The sequence below is a fragment of the Capra hircus genome, chromosome 14, assembly GCF_001704415.2.
Source record: "Capra hircus breed San Clemente chromosome 14, ASM170441v1, whole genome shotgun sequence".
In the NCBI taxonomy this organism is placed as follows: Eukaryota; Metazoa; Chordata; class Mammalia; order Artiodactyla; family Bovidae; genus Capra; species Capra hircus.
The window spans coordinates 17,312,472-17,330,161 of record NC_030821.1 but is presented as its reverse complement, the minus strand read 5'-3'; the positions used below and the strand labels follow the sequence as shown (position 1 = coordinate 17,330,161).

The window sequence follows — 17,690 nt, the reverse complement described above, 5'->3', positions numbered from 1 at the left end:
CTTTGGAGGGAATGATGCTAAAGCTGAAACTCCAATATTTTGGCCACCTCATGCGAAGAGTTGACTCATTGGAAGAGACTTTGATGCTGGGAGGGATTGGGGGCAGGAGGAGAAGGGGACGACAGAGGATGAGATGGCTGGATGGTATGACTGACTTGATGGACAGGAGTTTGGGTGAACTCCAGGAGTTGGTGATGGACAGGGAGGCCTGGCATGCTGAGATTCATGGGGTCACAAAGAGTCAGACACAACTGAGCAACTGAACTGAACTGAACTGTATATCTGAATAAATCATGCCAGAAAACTTGGAGAAATCTTTATGTCTTTTATAGACACCAACATAAAAACTTTAAAACACAAAGATTGTTAAAATTCTTAAAGCAGCCAGAGAGGAAGGACAAAATATCGCAAGGAAACATAAACTGCAAGTGGATCTCTCAATAGGACAATGAAAAGCAAAAGTCAGCACAATAGTATCTTTAATTGGTGGTGGTTTAGTTGCTAAGTCGTGTTCGACTCTTGCAACCCCATGAACTGTAGCTCGCCAGGCTCCTCTGTCCATGGGATTCTCCCGGCAAGAATACTGGAGTGGGTTGCCATTTCCTTGTCCAGGAAATCTCCTGACCCAGGGATCGAACGCAGGTCTTCTGCATTGCAGGCAGATTCTTTACCAACTGAGCTACAATGAAAGCCTCTGTATCTTTAATAGGCCAGACTAAAATAATGAGAAATTATATAACTAGCAATAAATCTGGATATATAAATTATATATCTAGCGAAATAAATATTCAAACAAGTAAAATTCAGTTTGCTAATCACATATCATCACAAAAAGGGAAAAGGAAAATGATCTGCCATGGATAGAGGACTGAATTGTAAGAAGGCACGTCTAGAAAGGCACTAGTTTAAGAGTCAGCAAACACAGCCCATGACCGAATCTATCAGATTTTGTAAATAAAGCTTCACAGATACACTCCTGCTAAGTCACTCAGTCATGTCCGACTCTGTGCGATCCCATAGACGGCAGCTCACCAGGCTCCGCCATCCCTGGGATTCTCCAGGCAAGAACACTGGAGTGGGTTGCCATTTCCTTCTCCAATGCATGAAAGTGAAAAGTGAAAGTGAAGTCACTGAGTCATGTCCAACTCTCAGCAGCCCATGGACTGCAGCCCACGAGGCTCCTTCATCCATGGGATTTTCCAGGCAAGAGTACTGGAGTGGGGTGCCATTGCCTTCTCCGAACAGATACACAGTCATGTCAATTCATTGACTTATTGTCTATGGCTGTTTCTTCATGCCAAAGGAGGGTTCAGAAGTGGTAACAAGACCAAGAAATGGATAAAACTGAAAACATTTACTATCTGGTTCTTGATTCCCTGGTGGCTCAGACAGTAAAGAAACTGCCTGCAATGCAGAAAGCCCAGGTTCAATCCCTGCGTAGGGAAAATGCCCCAGAAAACAGAATGGCTATCCACTCCAGTATTCTTGCCTGGAGAGTTCCATGAACAGAGGAGACTGGGTGGTTACAGTCCATGGGGTTGCAGAGTCGGACACAACTGAGCGACTAACACTTTTCTTCACCAAGTAGGTGTTCCAAACCCTGTCCTGATTATATACTCACAATAAATACAAGCAATTATTCTTTAAATGATAGCCTATTAATCCAGATAGGATGAATGAATTAAAGTATTTTCAGACCTGTGTGTGTTCAGAAGCACAGTAAATAGCTTGATTTAATGCATAATTTAATAAATATGCAACTTAAGATTTCTAGACCTAGAGTTGACTTTAATCAAAGAGTGCTAATTTCTAATATTAAAAAAAAAAAAGAATAGTTAAGGGATAATCTCCAAAACAGCAGGGGATAAATGAATTACAATAAACATATATAACAGTATAAAGGAAGCAAATTTTTATTTACATAATTAAATTCAAACAATTAATTAAGATAATGAAAAGACTGGGAGGATGGGAGAAAATATTTGCAAGTCACATATTAAGGGTCTGATATCAGAATATATAAAGAACTCTTATAACTCAACAATAAAGAGAAAAATAACTAAAAAGTGGGCAAAGAATTTGAATATAAGAAGAAAATACAAAACAAGATCTACAAATGGCCAATAAGTATATGAAAAGATGCTCAATATCATCAGACATTAGGGAAATGAAAATCAAAACCACAAGATAACACGTCACGGTAACTGGGATGGCTGGAAACAACAAAACAGTAACAATACAGCAATAATAAGTGGTAACACAGATACGGATAAATTAATGTTGTAAATCAACTGCACTTCAGTATAAAAAATTAGAACCTCCATTCTCTGATGTGGGGTTCTAAAATGGAACAGACATTTTGATAAATAGTTTATCAGTTTCAAAGATAAGGACAGAGTTACCAAATGACCCAACAATTCTACTATATGCATCTAAAAGAAATGATGCTGAAGCTGAAAATCCAATACTCTGGCCACCTGATGTGAAGAACTGACTCACTGGAAAAGACCCTGATGCTGGGAAAGAATGAACACAGGAAGAGAAGGGGATGACAAAGGATAAGACAGTTGGATGCCATCATGGACTTGATGGACATGAGTTTGAGCAAGCTCCAGGAGCTGGTGATGGACAGGCAAGCCTGGCGTGCTGCAGTCCATGGGGTTGCAAAGAGTTGGACACAATTTAGTGACTGAATTGAATAGAATTGAATAGAAATTAAAACATCATAGCAGCATTATTTATAATTACTAAAAAGTAGAAACAACACAAATGTCCATCAAATAATCAATGAATAAATGTGGTATATTCATAAAATGAATTTGTATTCAGCTATAAAAAGGAATGAAGACATATATACTACAACATGAATCAACCTTGAAATTTATGGTAAGTCAAAGAAGCCAGTCAGAAAAGACCACAGGTTTTTTTATTCCAATCATGAAATGTCTAAAACAAGCAAATTCATAGCAAGACAGTTCCTAGTGGTCTTGCAGGATGGGAGTAGAGGACTAAGTGCTAATGATGTACCAATTATTTTTACAGTGACAAAACTATTCTAAAATTAGATGGTGATGGTGGCATAAAAACTGTAAATATACTAAAAATCATCTAATTATATACTGTAAAAGGAGGAATTTTATAATATGTGAATTTTAGCAATGAATTTTAACAAAAATCAACATACAAATCCATTTAAAAAAAATCATTCCAGAGTTAACTTTTTTTTTTTAAGAGGAAGCACTCCCCAGCTCACTTTATGAAGCTAGCATATCCTTAATAGGACACATAACACCTATCATGATAATAAGGAATTTCCTGTAACCAAAAATGAATAGCAAATAACAGCTATGCCCAATATGCTAGAGAAAGAATAAAGACAAAGAGCACTTCACAAGAACTCTTAAGTTCCTTCTACCTACTAGAATTCTATGATTTTATGATAATAGTATTCACATCATTAAGTACCAACCTTAATTTCTGGATAAAATCATGCTTACATAAACCTAACAAAATTAGATTTCAATGGAAATCACAACAGAGAAAGGGCGACAGAAATCAACCTTAAGTCAAAGTAAAAAAATTGAAGACTTTACTAACTTTTCAGTAACAGTATGTGGTAATCTGAACGATGTCCGGATTCAGACACTTACATCCTAATAATATGAACAAGGTGTTGACCTATTTAGCACTGTCAAAAATTTGAGGCTTGTTATTAAAATATAGATTCACACTATTGACTTTGTGACTCAAAACTTTTCCAGGTTCACACAGTTTGAAATGAACGCATCTAAGTTCAAAAGGGTATGAACCTGCAACTGAAAACACTGCAACATCAGAAATCAAGTATTTATTAAAGAAAAAGCCATGGCTCCAATCATCACACAATTATCTACTTTATTTAAATAAATGAGTAATCTAGGAATATATCAAGCTTGATATAAATGGTGTAAATAATAAATATACAATTTCTGTATTTATGATACATCTATTCGTAAGTCAAGTGGCTTAAATTAAAATAAACCTACTTATAATTCTTAGTTTAGCTTAATGCAAACATCCGAAACCAATTTTCTTCTCTTTATTTGTGCTTAGCATTTCAGTGATTATACTATATGCCATATAATCTTTGGCAGATAGTCTCTGTCTAAATATATATATGTGTCTTATCTTCATCTACATATAATAAAAGGTGTGGCTATCAATAAACAGCATCACTTAGTTCATTTACTTTGTACATTTATTTGTCTTTTCAGAACTACTTTGTAGATCACTTAGTTCATTTCCATTAAGTTCTTTCAATGAGAAGACTGATTTAGAGATGCACTGGGATAATTAAAGAAAAAAAACGGTAAAACTAAAAATATCAGTATAAAATATAATAACCACAGGAAGACTTTAAAATAAAAATGTACCTTCTTCAAGGATGGGTCGTGGGATGACAAACGGAATCTCCTGGAGAGGGTCCATATACTTGTGGCCAGCACTAACAATCTTTATTTGAGGCAGACAGAGGACAAGTGTTCCTGGCATGCTGGTTTGTCCATGGTACCAACTTCTTACTGTTCCAGGAATGTCACCAGATACAATTGTACTAGGAGAAGGCAAACTATCATTTGGGATAAACACACAACAAGACTGTACTTCAAGCTAGAAAAGAAAAAGAGAATAAAAATATTTGGATCAGATTAAGTTTGAGAATAAATAAATCTCAATCACCTAATATATTTACCAGAATACACAGGCAAGCTCAAACAAGAAAATGTCCCATACTTATGTCTTTATGAGTTGATTTTACTAAACAATATGACAAACGCTGGAAACGGTATTGTTTCTTGCTACAAATTTGATCAAAAGAGCACAATGACATGAAATGAACACATAGCTGCCTTTCCACAGTTCTTTCTAAGAAACATGATTGAGTTAGAAAATGTGCTGGCAAAAAAAGGTGAGAAAATCCTCCTTTTTTTGCAGTTCATTACATTTTGTTAACACCAACTAAGGCGTTAGAGCTGACTATCATTTTACTGCTTACTTTAAAAAATAAAAAAACCACAAACATCTATTTCTATGTGAATTTGTCCCTTTGTCCTTCATTTTACAGATAGAAATTTAAGAAAAAATACTTTATATGCTCAGATGGTATCTCTAGATAAACATTAAAGGAGAACACGTTAGTAACATAGTAATGAGGAAAATTCAGGAGACTTAAAAATCAGAGCGCTATTCCTTACTTTTATCATATGTTGATTTATTACCTAAATTGTGATTTCATGTGAAATTTTTATGCTTCCTTATCCCCAGTGTACTTACTTAGGTTGCCAGCCCCTAACAGAGTTAATGGCAACCCACTCCAGTGTTCTTGCCTGGAGAATCCCAGGGATGGCAGAGCCTAGTGAGCTGCTGTCTATGGGGTCGCACAGAGTCAGACACGACTGAAGCGACTTAGCAACAGAGTTAAAGTAAGACTAAGCAAGACCAAATAAAAAACTGAATACATCATGAGTACTTAATTCAAAAGGTATGCTTAAGTTAAAGCCTATTAGTCTAAGCTGACTCTATTACAAGGTAATATTCTGTACCTGGCTAGTAAACAGCCCCAACTGCCTAGCATACTTGAATTATTTTTAATAAGATACAAAATGTAACCTGCTAATTTTTATAAAATAATTGGCATATAAAGCAACTACCTGAACTTATTATCTAATAAAAACTAAAATGTGTTTGCTTGATAAATATTTGGATAGTCTAGCAATTTAAAATAACAAAGAGACTATATTTTACAAAAGATAACTAAGACTACAGTCACAGACGTATTCTTGGGGTTAATATATTCCTTAGTGAGATCATGGTATGTAACAGGTCTGCATTCCTTGATATGATAAATAATTTGCCAGTCTTATAAGTGCACTTACTCATTTTTCCTTCAGTATTTCTGTGCATGGATAAACCAATGAATTCAGTGAAGAAAAATACAAGTAAAAATTTACAAAAGTAAGTACATTAGTTCATACAGTATGAAAATTTTTAGTTCTAGAATTTAATCTTGTATTACATGATTTTTAAATGTATATGTTAAGTAGTTCATCACTGACTTAAGATCACAACATTTATAACTTCTGAAATAGAAGTGTATATTGTCTCAAATATGTTACATTTTGTTTCAAATATATAACATAATTCATTAGTGATGCTAAAGTACACAAATTAGAGTGGCCCACTGACAGCATATTCTCCTATATTAATTATGGTTATAAGCTCAAATAATAACGGGTCAGTATTTAACATTTTATTTTAGATACTGATGCTATGTTGACAAATGCTTTCAACAATGTGAGGTAATTAGTTTAATACGTCACTGTATACAATTCTATACATAGATGTCTTGAGAAACAAATTTAAATTGTGCCAAAATTTCCATAAGCACAATATATTCTAAGTTTCTACTAATTCAGAAATAAATTATTTAATCAAATCAAAACAACCTGAAAAATGCATATAAAATCAATAGCATATTAACCTGATACACATAACAACATTAAAAAATAAACTTTCTAAAAAATGATATATGTTGTGGGGATTCTTTTAATGATAAGAACTAAAACATATAATCCAAATTGCTCAAACTTGTTATAATGTTACATCTATTATATATACTAAAGCTAACACATAAATCTTTTTACACTTTTAAAATAACTGTTAAACTGTATGTCTAAAATTTTGGTTTTAATGTAAAATGTTGAGTGATTTATGTAAGTGAATATAAATCTGCAGCAGTAAATTTTGCATTAATGTAAGGATCTGACAATCCAAGGGAAAGAAAATGAAGTAATCTGCCAGTAAGAAGTCCTCAAACCGGGGGTCAGATCATGTTCATGGAAACCATCTGGATGGGACCCTCTGAGCCACACCAAACACAAATGATCTTTTAAAAAAATATCCTATTCATTAATGCATCACAGCTGCACTGAGTGTTACTTCATTTTTCCATGGCAACATCCTTTCTGTTTCAAGGATCTTATTTCAGTTTTGGTAGCAACATGTTCTTTAGCCAATATTGAACACATTCATGTGTTAAAGTGAAGGGATTATTACAAATTCTTGAAGTAGAACCACCTCTATTTTGATTCCTATTAGGTCAAGGGCTACATAGCTAAGTATCACATCCTGAGGATAAACCACTAAAGTAGAAATTATTTGGTATTATTTCAATAAGTGAAATGATTATCATGCAATTTTTCTGAAGTTCCAAGTTCTGTTTTTTCCTGAAATTTCAAGTGCTGCTTAAAAAGATATATGCCATTGTGTACCCCCCATCCTCTACAAGTACTGTTTGGTAACCTTTGATTTTTCTAATGTGTGCCCTCTATAACTGTGATCACAACTCAGTTAAAAAGAAGAAACTAAGACAGGCTTCATTTATGCATTAACCTAAAAAGCATTTTAATTAGCAAACTGTCCATCATATAGACTAACTTTATATAAATGCTTTACAATGTTATACCATATTTTCTGCCCTTTAAAATAATACTATTTCCCAAATGTTTTCCTTTCTTCAAAACTTGAAAATCTACTGATAATTGTATTTAGAAAATTTATACAGAATAAAATGTTCTCTGAATGAATGTATTTACTCCTCAGGACACAGTTTCAAATAAAAAATAAGAATGAAGAAACTATGCAGTTTGTATTTTCATTCACTTTTTCTTTCTTTTATTCATGAATTCTTTAACAGCCACCATTTACTGAGCTCGAAGTCAGGACTATAGAGAAAGGACATAGTTCCAGCATTTAAAAATAGTAACAGCTTTACATAATTTTCACTAGAGCATATAATCTATAATGTCAGACACTGTGCCTATTCTGTTCACGCTACAGTCTCAGTACACAGTACTGCACCTAGTATGAAAGAGGTACTAAATAATTGTTAAAGAAGGGAACAAAATTATTTTGATTAGCACCAGATAATTATGTTAATTAAAATAGTTGTTTAATGCATGTTGTTCACCATTTCATTTCACAGACACCTAGTAGAGTGATTAATAAAACTGACTTGTCAGCCAGACGGGTTCAACTCTAGCTGTGGAACCTTTGACAAGCTATTTAATCTTTTCATGACTTCAGCTTCCTCATCTGTAAATGGGGGGAAATCATCTTTGAAATAAAGGTTAACATATTAACTGTCACCAAAATGTTTGCTAAATAAAGTCAATGAACATACAATAAGTATCTACTACATGCCAGATCTATATATTAATTCTCAAGGATTTGTAAAAGATGCTCACAATCCTTCTATTTTATGTCTGACGTAGGGTGCAGCTTGCTTGGGGCAGGTGCATGGGGATGACCCAGAGAGATGTTGTGGGGAGGGAGGTGGGAGGGGGGTTCATGTTTGGGAACGCATGTAAGAATTAAAGATTTTAAAATTTAAAAAAAAATAAAAAAATAAAAATTAAAAAAAATAAAAATAAAAAAAAAATAAATGAAAAAAAAAATAAATAAAATGCTATTGGCTTATGGTTTAGCTATTTATGCATATAGAGACCACCAAAATAAGTAGTATTATATTTGCACTATGAAACATAAATAAACTATTGCCCAAACCTTTTCCTATTCTATAAATTCACAATACATTATGAAACTATTTGGAATATTCTATTTATTTAGTACAAATTTAAATATACACAGTTCAGGACATTAGCTAAAAACCTCAAAAGCGCACCTTGGTTATCTTCTTTCCACAGTGAAATGTTATAAATCTCCATACTTTTCTCATAAATACTTGTCAAGGGGAAACAAGAAAAAAATTCCTAGACTGTAATAAGGACGTCCTCTTTCTAACAAACTATCGTGCAACTGATGTCACTTTCTCAATGTCTATAAATAAAACTATAGCCTTCTATGAAAATTTTAAGCATTAAATGTAATTGATTACTTTTAACATTAATGTGACTGACAACTGATATGTCTAGTATCTACTCTTACTTAATCCTGCAGATAAGCCAGAAAGTTCACTGGACTTGAGAACATTAGGTGTATCATGTAACATGATTACTTATACATTACTTATACATCTCTTCTTATACATATATAACTTTATGGGAGAAAAAAATTCAACTGTTCTAGCTTATCTGACTTTGACACTCATACTAAAATCTTACAGAATGTGGGAAGCTGTCTCCTAAAAGGAATAAAACATTATTAGCAAAAGAAAGAGCTCAGGATCTTTCAAATAGAAAATAAAGTGTCCACGATACCATGCTGTCCATTGTCAGAAACTAGACAAAACTTCCAGGAAATGCCATAGGACAGCAACACAATCTTCAATGTAAAAGTGAAGAAGACTGATTTTGGCAAACACCAGAGTAATGTTCTCCTTCATTAGTGAATCCTAGGCCAGAGTACTTCTATTTTGTCAACCGCATGCCATTGCCAATTATGTCATTCTGGAACAAAAAACGTAACAGACAGAAACTGTGCTGGTAGGTGAACAGAGGAAAACTACAAAAAACAATGAGTTTATGCTAATCTATCTTGAAAAGGCCCTCCAATCCAAGTTCATTTTAAAAACGGTTCAAGACTACATTTAGTACTATAAAACAACTGAATTATAATAAAGTATGAAATTCTTTTTCCCATTGAAAAATAAATAGGTTATCATAAATACTGCTGATGTCTTAATCCAATGTACATCTTTCTAAAATAATAAAGTACATGAATTTAGCAAATACCAACTTTGGCTCCAAAATCAACTTTCCAGAAACTCTGATTCCAAGCACATTTACTTGTTCAAACTTCCATTAAAAGAATAATCCTTTGATGACTTTAAGTTATGGTGTTTTATTTAATCTGATGACAACTTCAGGGTTTTCTTTTTTATATTTGGCTCATAAAACGTCTTGGAGAGTGGACACAACTCTTTTAAAAACTCAGTTTTAGGGCCTAAATTTTTATCACTGAATTAGAACCTAGTTTTATTCTGAACTTTTTCAGAATATACAAACAGTTGAAAATGTCTAAGTATATGGTATGTATAAGACAGGACTGGGACTAGGAGTGAGGTAAGAAAGGTGCCTTGATCATTTTCAAAATAATCTATACAAATGTAAATCATTTAGTACTCCTTTAATTAAATGTTAATTTATACACAAAAAGCTTAGTCAACAAGGAAGATCAGACTAAACTGTACACTTAAACATGGTTAAGAAGGTAAATGGTATACATGTATTTAGACAAAATCAAAACCAAAAGAAAGAGAAAAAGAGAAACATCAGTATCTTTACTTGTAACTAATTCAGAATGACACACCAGATTAAGTTCACTGTTTGTAAAGCTAATGAAGGCACTGCATCATTACGAAACAAGCCTAAGAACTAAAAGAATCATATAAGAACATGAGAATAGTGAATACCTTAAACATTACTTAATTTAACCATTTCATATTGCAAATATGCAAAGTAAAGCCCACAGCTAACATTAAGAATCTGATGCTGTTGACAATGGCTCCTTGAACTCTCTGACCTTTCCTCCAACATTTCTGATCTTTTCTCGTTTAGGGTTTTCTTCAAGGAGACTTTCTCTTCTACTGACTACTTTAGAAATGGTATTCACTTGGCCCATTGCTCTTTCAACTTACTATACTTTTTTTAATTCTCCTAGTTTTAACCATCTGTAGATGATTTCTAAAATTATATTTATATGGTGGATCTCTTCCTTAAACTCAATTATGAATATTCAGTTTAAGAGATAACTGGATATCTCATACACATTTCAAATACACATGTAAAGTCAAACTCTCAATTTGCCACTAACCTGAAAGGATGCTGCTCCTATCATATAATCGCATCGCTATCTACCCAAACCAGAAGCTGGAACACCAATTAGATTCCCTCCTTTTATTCTCCAAGTGCATAAGTCACTGGTTTCTGGTGATTTTTACCTTAGGTCTCTCAGGGTTTGCTGTCTAACTTTTCTTATTGTCTAGTGTTTTGAAACCACTGTTGAATAAAATTTGCCCATTTCTTTTTTCGTTGTTTGAAGTAGCAAAATAAATCCAGTTCCCGTAACTTCATCCTGGGAAGAGGAGTATGTTTTCCAGAATATCTTACGTTGTGGAGCTTGCATGTATCTACTTTTTGTCATTCAGTTGCCCAGTCTTGGATGACGCTTTTCGACTCCGTGGACTGCAACACACCAGGCCTCCCTGTCCCTCACCATCCCGAAACTCACCCAAGTTCATGTCCATGTATCTACTTAATGGCTTACAAATTTTATAAAGATTTCTTACACTTGGAATTTTACCTGGAAGATTTTCTTAGAGCCATCAAATAATCAGGTAACCCTTAATACTATATTTTTTAGCACCCTTTACAGTAACTTCTCAAAATGGGATCAAAAAAGGATACACTAAACTAGTCCACCTTTCTATAGTATCTGAGTCGCTCGCTAGACATGACCTACTCTTTGTGAACCCATGGATCATACCCTGCCAGCTTCCCTGTCCATGGAATTCTCCAGGCAAGAATACTGGAGTGGGTTGCCATTCCTTTCATCTTCCCAACCCAGGGATAACCCCGGGTCTCCGGCACTGCAGGCAGATTCTTTATTCTCGGAGCCACCAGAGAAGCCAACGGTTTTCTAGTGGAATGGCTAAGAGAGGATGAGGTTATCTTTATTACAATTACTTATATAATCATGAAATAATATTTAGGACCAAATTAAACCTCAAACAGCTATACAATTTTTATCACTATTATAATCTGGAGAATGCTATTATGTCATCTAATTCTAAAGATCAATAAATATTAATCTGAGATAGTATTCAAATTCATCACAAACCTGGCAGAGCATGCCCTAGATATCCTTTCAATAGGTGACATTTACCCTGAAAACTCCATGTCTCTTTTGGATGGCACGAGTTTTATAAGGGATCTGTCTAAGAGACATGCCCCACAAGATGCTTTGATACAATGGATATTTGTCTTTTCCCTGCTAGACCAAGAGAACTACTATACTTCTTTTGTTTACTCAGGATCTATCATAATATATAATAAAATTGAGTGCTGAATGTGATAATGAATGAAAGAATAATAAATGGAGGGAAAGAGAACATTCTGTAATGTATTACTAGGCAACTAGATATTTAAAAAAATAAACAAACAACCTTATACTGGGGTACTAATATGTTAACATGCCTCTGAATGTTAAATAAATACTTATATGCAACAGGAAAATTTTAGAAATACAATGTTTATCAGAAACTATGTATGTACTTTTTTAACTATGTACTTTTTTTCTCAAAAAGTAAAGGAGGACATATTAAAGAGCAATAGGGCCTTGGAGCTAATCCTCAAATAATGTTACACCTGTTCATCAACTCTAGTGCCATTTCTGAAAAAAGTACGAAGTACCTAATTTTAAAAGGAAACCTAAGTCCCACTACATTAAACTTTTATTTATATACAAACATACTGCATATATATATTTCATACATAAGAAATGATTACAATATAAGCTTATTTTGGTATCAAAGCATTCTCACTAGAATAGAGAAGGAAAACTGAGCAAAAACAAAGGAGTTGTGTTGCCAGGAAGAGAAAGCTGCAGTTAAGAGTCGAAATGGAACAAATTTTTTCTATTAGGATAAATATCAAAAGTTGAGAGAAATCAATATCAAAATGAGAAATTAATATTAAAGGTACTTTAAACAAATCCCATGTTTTAAGTGTCCATTTTTAAGTGACAGGTGTACCTAAGAAGGCATAACAAGGAAAATTAGAAAATATGTCATAATAGAAATGAAAAAGAGAATTTAACAGAATTTGCTGCATGCAGCTGAAGTTGCTTGATGCAATTAAATATAATATGGAGTTTTGAATAACATATAAAAACTAATAAAAGGGACACTAGCAAAAAATTTTATGGAATTTTAATAAAATATCTACTTTACTTAATAATACTGTATCTTTCTTATCTGCAATCACCCTAGGTGTTTTTTTCAGTTTAACTTTATTGAGGGTTTCGATGGCTAAGTCAAAGACCTCTCGGTAAATGTCACATTGCACTAGAAAATATGAAGGTTATTTAAAAATGTTTGTATTGATATTTAACATTATCTGATGGTGAAAAGAGAACAGACTGTCTAATTTAAAAACCTTTAAACTACAAAACTTTTGCAGTTTGTTTTATGCCCCTGGATATGTTTTCAGTGTCTCCTAATTTACAGCTTTGACATACTCCTTTTCCTATTTGGAACCAGTTGGTTGTTCTATGTCCAGTTCTAACTGTTGCTTCCTGACCTGCATATAGGTTTCTCAAGAGGCAGGTCAGGTGGTCTGGTATGCCCATCTCTTTCAGAATTTTCCACAGTTTATTGTGATCCACACAGTTAAAGGCTTTGGCATAGTCAAGAAAGCAGAAATAGATGTTTTTCTGGAACTCTCTTGCTTTTCCCATGATGCAGCGGATGTTGGCAATTTGATCTCTGGTTCCTCTGCCTTTTCTAAAACCGGCTTGAACATCTGGAAGTTCACGGTTCATGTATTGCTGAAGCCTGGCTTGGAGAATTTTGAGCATTACTTTACTAGCGTGTGAGATGAGTGCAATTGTGTGGTAGTTTGAGCATTCTTTGGCATTGCCTTTCTTTGGGATTGGAATGGAAACTGAACTTTTCCAGTCCTGTGGCCACTGCTGAGTTTTCCAAATTTGCTGGCATATTGAGTGCAGCACTTTCACAGCATCATCTTTCAGGATTTGAAACAGCTCAACTGGAATGCCATCACCTCCACTAGCTTTGTGCGTAGTGATGCTTTCTAAGGCCCACTTGACTTCACATTCCAGGATGTCTGGCTCTAGGTGAGTGGTCACACCATCATGATTATCTGGGTCATGAAGATCTTTTTTGTACAGTTCTTCTGTGTATTATTTCCACCTCTTCTTAATATCTTCTGCTTCTGTTAGGTCCATACCACTTCTGTCCATTATAGAGCCCATCTTTGCATGAAATGTTCCCTTGGTATCTCTAAATTTCTTGAAGAGATCTCTAGTCTTTCCCATTCTGTTCTTTTCCTCTATTTCTTTGCACTGATCACTGAGGAAGCCTTTCTTATCTCTCCATGCTATTTTTTGGAACTCTGCATTCAGATGCTTACATCTTTCCTTTCCCCCTTTGCTTTTTGCTTCTCTTCTTGTCACAGCTATTTGTAAGGCCTCCTCAGACAGCCATTTTGCTTTTTTGCATTTCTTTTCCATGGGGATGGTCTTGATCCCTGTCTCCTGTACAATGTCATGAACCTCATTCCATAGTTCATCAGGCACTCTATCTATCAGATCTAGGCCCTTAAATCTATTTCTCATTTCCACTGTAGAATCATAAGCGATTTGATTTAGGTCATTCCTGAATGGTCTAGTGGTTTTCCCTACTTTCTGCAATTAAGTCTGATTTTGGCAATAAGGAGTTCATGATCTGAGCCACAGTCAGCTCCTGGTCTTGTTTTTGTTGACTGTATAGAGCTTCTCCATCTTTGGCTGCAAAGAATATAATCAGTCTGATTTCGGTGTTGACCATCTGGTGATGTCCATGTGTAGAGTCTTCTCTTGTGCTGTTGGAAAAAGGTGTTTGCTATGGCCAGTGCATTTTCTTGGCAAAACTCTATTAGTCTTTGCCCTGCTTCATTCCATTCTAAGGCCAAATTTGCCTGTTACTCCAGGTGTTTCTTGACTTCCTACTTTTGCATTCCAGTCCCCTATAATGAAAAGGACATATTTTTGGGGTGTTAGTTCTACAAGGTCTTGTAGGTCTTCATAGAACCATTCAACTTGCTTATTTAACTTATATGCAGAGTACATCACGAGAAATGCTGGGCTGGAAGAAGCACAAGCTAGAATCAAGATTCTCAGGAGAAATATCAATAACCTCAGATATGCAGATGACACCACCCTTATGGCAGAAAGTGAAGAGGAACTAAAAAGGCCCTTGGTGAAAGTGAAAATGGAGAGTGAAAAAGTTGGCTTAAAGCTCAACATTCAGAAAACGAAGATCATGGCATCTGGTCCCATCACTTCATGGGAAATAGATGGGGAAACAGTGGAAAAAGTGTCAGACTTTATTTTTTGAGGCTCCAAAATCACTGCAGATGGTGATTGCAGCCATGAAATTAAAAGACGCTTCCTCCTTGGAAGAAAAGTTATGACCAACCTAGATAGCATATTCAAAAGCAGAAACATTATTTTGCAAACAAAGGTCCGTCTAGTCAAGGCGATGGTTTTTCCTGTGGTCATGTATGGATGTGAGAGTTGGACTGTGAAGAAAGCTGAGTGCCAAAGAATTGATGCTTTTGAACTGTGGTGTTGGAGAAGACTCTTGAGAGTCCCTTGGACTGCAAGGAGATCTGACCCGTCCATTCTGAAGGAAATCATTCCTGGGTGTTCTTTGGAAGGAATGATGCTAAAGCTGAAACTCCAGTACTTTGGCCTCCTCATGCGAAGAGTTGACTCATTGGAGGAGACTCTGATGCTGGGAGGAATTGGGAGCAGGAGGAGAAGGGAACGACAGAGGATGAGATGGCTGGATGGCATCACTGACTCGATGGACGTGAGTCTGAGTCAACTCCAGGAGTTGGTGATGGACAGGGAAGCTGGCGACCTAAAATTCATGGGGTCGCAAAGAGTCGAACACGACTGAGAAACTGAACTGAACTAAACTAATTTACAGTCTATGGGAACTTGAAGAGAATTTATGTCTTACTATGGTGTTAAAATTATATAAATCTGAATTATTTTGAACTGTATCACACTGCTTTTCAGGTCTACAATATCATTCTACTTCTCTGAATATTCATCCTATTAATTTTTGCCAGTGTGATATTGAAATTCCATATAAAGTCTTAATTTACCTACTAAAAAACTGTAATATATAGTGGAACTGTATGTAATCTTGTTCTGTATTTTCCAAGTCTCCTATAAATGTGTTCTTATACTTTCATCATTTAAAAAAATTTTTAAAAACAAGAAGTAAAATATTAAGAGATGGCCTTGAAAACCTATTATACACTGAGTCTCAGAAAAGAAACTAAAAAACATACCTTTCTAACCATAGTTTTTAGTCCCAGTTTAATGAAATCAAAATACAACTAACTCCTGAGTACAAATGACTTAAGGTACGGTACTAAAGAAAAATATGATATGAAAGATAAAATGCTAGAAAGAGATCTAATAATATTAGGATTATTCCTTTTTTACATGAAGTATTATTTGCATCATACTATAATTTAGAACCTCATATGGAGCTATAAGTAAATAAGTTCAGTTATATATATATATAAATTATAGTAGAAATATGTGTGCTCAAATTAGTTACTCATCTTAAGTTACTAATCACTTCAGTATTTACATTTATTGACTACCACACAATAAACTGGAAAATTCTTAAATAGATGGGAATAACAGACCACCTTATATGTCTTCTGAGAATCCTGTATGCAGGCCAAATGCAATAGTTAGAATCGGAAGTGGAACAACAGACTCATTCAAAAATTAAGTAAGGAGTATGTCAAGCCTATGTACTGTCACCGTGCTTATTTAACTTATATGCAGAGTACATCATGCGAATGCCAGGCTGGAATCAAGATTGCTGGGAGAAGTATCAATAACCTCAGACAGGCAGATGATACCACCTAATAGCAGATAGTGAAGAGGATCTTAAGAGCCTTTTGATGAAGGTCAAAGAGGAGAGTAAAAAAGCTGGCTTAAAACTCAACATTCAAAAAACTAAGATTATGGCATCTGGTCCCATTACTTCAGGGCAAATAGAGAAAAAGTGGAAACAGTGACAGATTTTATTTTCTTGGGCTCCAAAATCAGTCAATGGTGACTGCAGACAAAAAATTAAATGATGCTTACTCTTTGGAAGAAAAGCCTTGACAAATAGACAGCATATTAAAAAGCAGAGCCATCACTTTGCTAACAAACGTCCATAGTAATCAAAACTGTTTTTTCCCAGTAGTCATGTACAGATGCGATAGTTGGACCATAAATAAGGCTGAATGCCGAAAAACTGATGCTTTCGAATTCTGGTGCTAAAGACTCTTGACAGTCCCTTAGACAACAAGATCAAACCAGTCAATCCTAAAGAAACTCAACCTTGAATGTTCATTGGAAGGACTGATGCTGAAGCTGAAGTCCCAAAACTTTGGCCACCTGACGCAAAGAGCCGACTCATAGGAAAAGACCCTAATGGGAAAGATTAAACAAACGCAAGAGGAGGAGGGTAAGACGGGATGCAGTGGTGGATGGCATCACTGACTCAATGGACATGAATGTGAGCATACTCCAAGAGACAGTGAAAGACAGAGAAGCCTGGCATGCTGCAGGCCCTGGAGACACAAAGAGTTGTATACAACTTAGCAACTGAACAACAACAAAATATACCATAGATTACTCTTTTCAGAAGATTACAAAATAACACATAAACAGATGATGGGTATTACTCATCAGGGAAAAAAGCATATATTTCATAGGTCATTTAAATAGTAGAAATAATGTGTTATTCAATCAGTAAAATTAGAGGAGCACAGAACGGTTAGTAAGGCATTATACAGAAAGAGAAGAAATAAAAAACTTAAGTTTATTTTCTTGTGACCACAGAGTAAGCTAAGAATACAGATTGGGGTTGACCAACTTCAGAAAAAATGAAT

At 34.8% G+C, this 17,690-nt stretch overlaps 1 protein-coding gene across 8 annotated transcripts in view; it reads right to left on the bottom strand.

Annotated features, from left to right (window-relative positions):
* Nucleotides 1-17,690, bottom strand: part of VPS13B (vacuolar protein sorting 13 homolog B) — a 786,697-nt gene that overhangs the window by 420,867 nt on the left and 348,140 nt on the right. For 7 of the 8 annotated variants that reach the window (XR_001919125.1, XM_018058289.1, XM_018058286.1 and 4 more), the window contains one exon: nucleotides 4,413-4,647. Coding sequence is in view for 7 of the 8 variants with exons in the window: in XM_018058289.1 (XP_017913778.1) it covers nucleotides 4,413-4,647 (235 nt within the window). In the remaining variant the exon portion in view is untranslated. Of the gene's footprint in view, nucleotides 1-4,412; nucleotides 4,648-17,690 lie in introns of those variants that run through there. The other variant, XM_018058292.1, reaches the window with a different exon arrangement.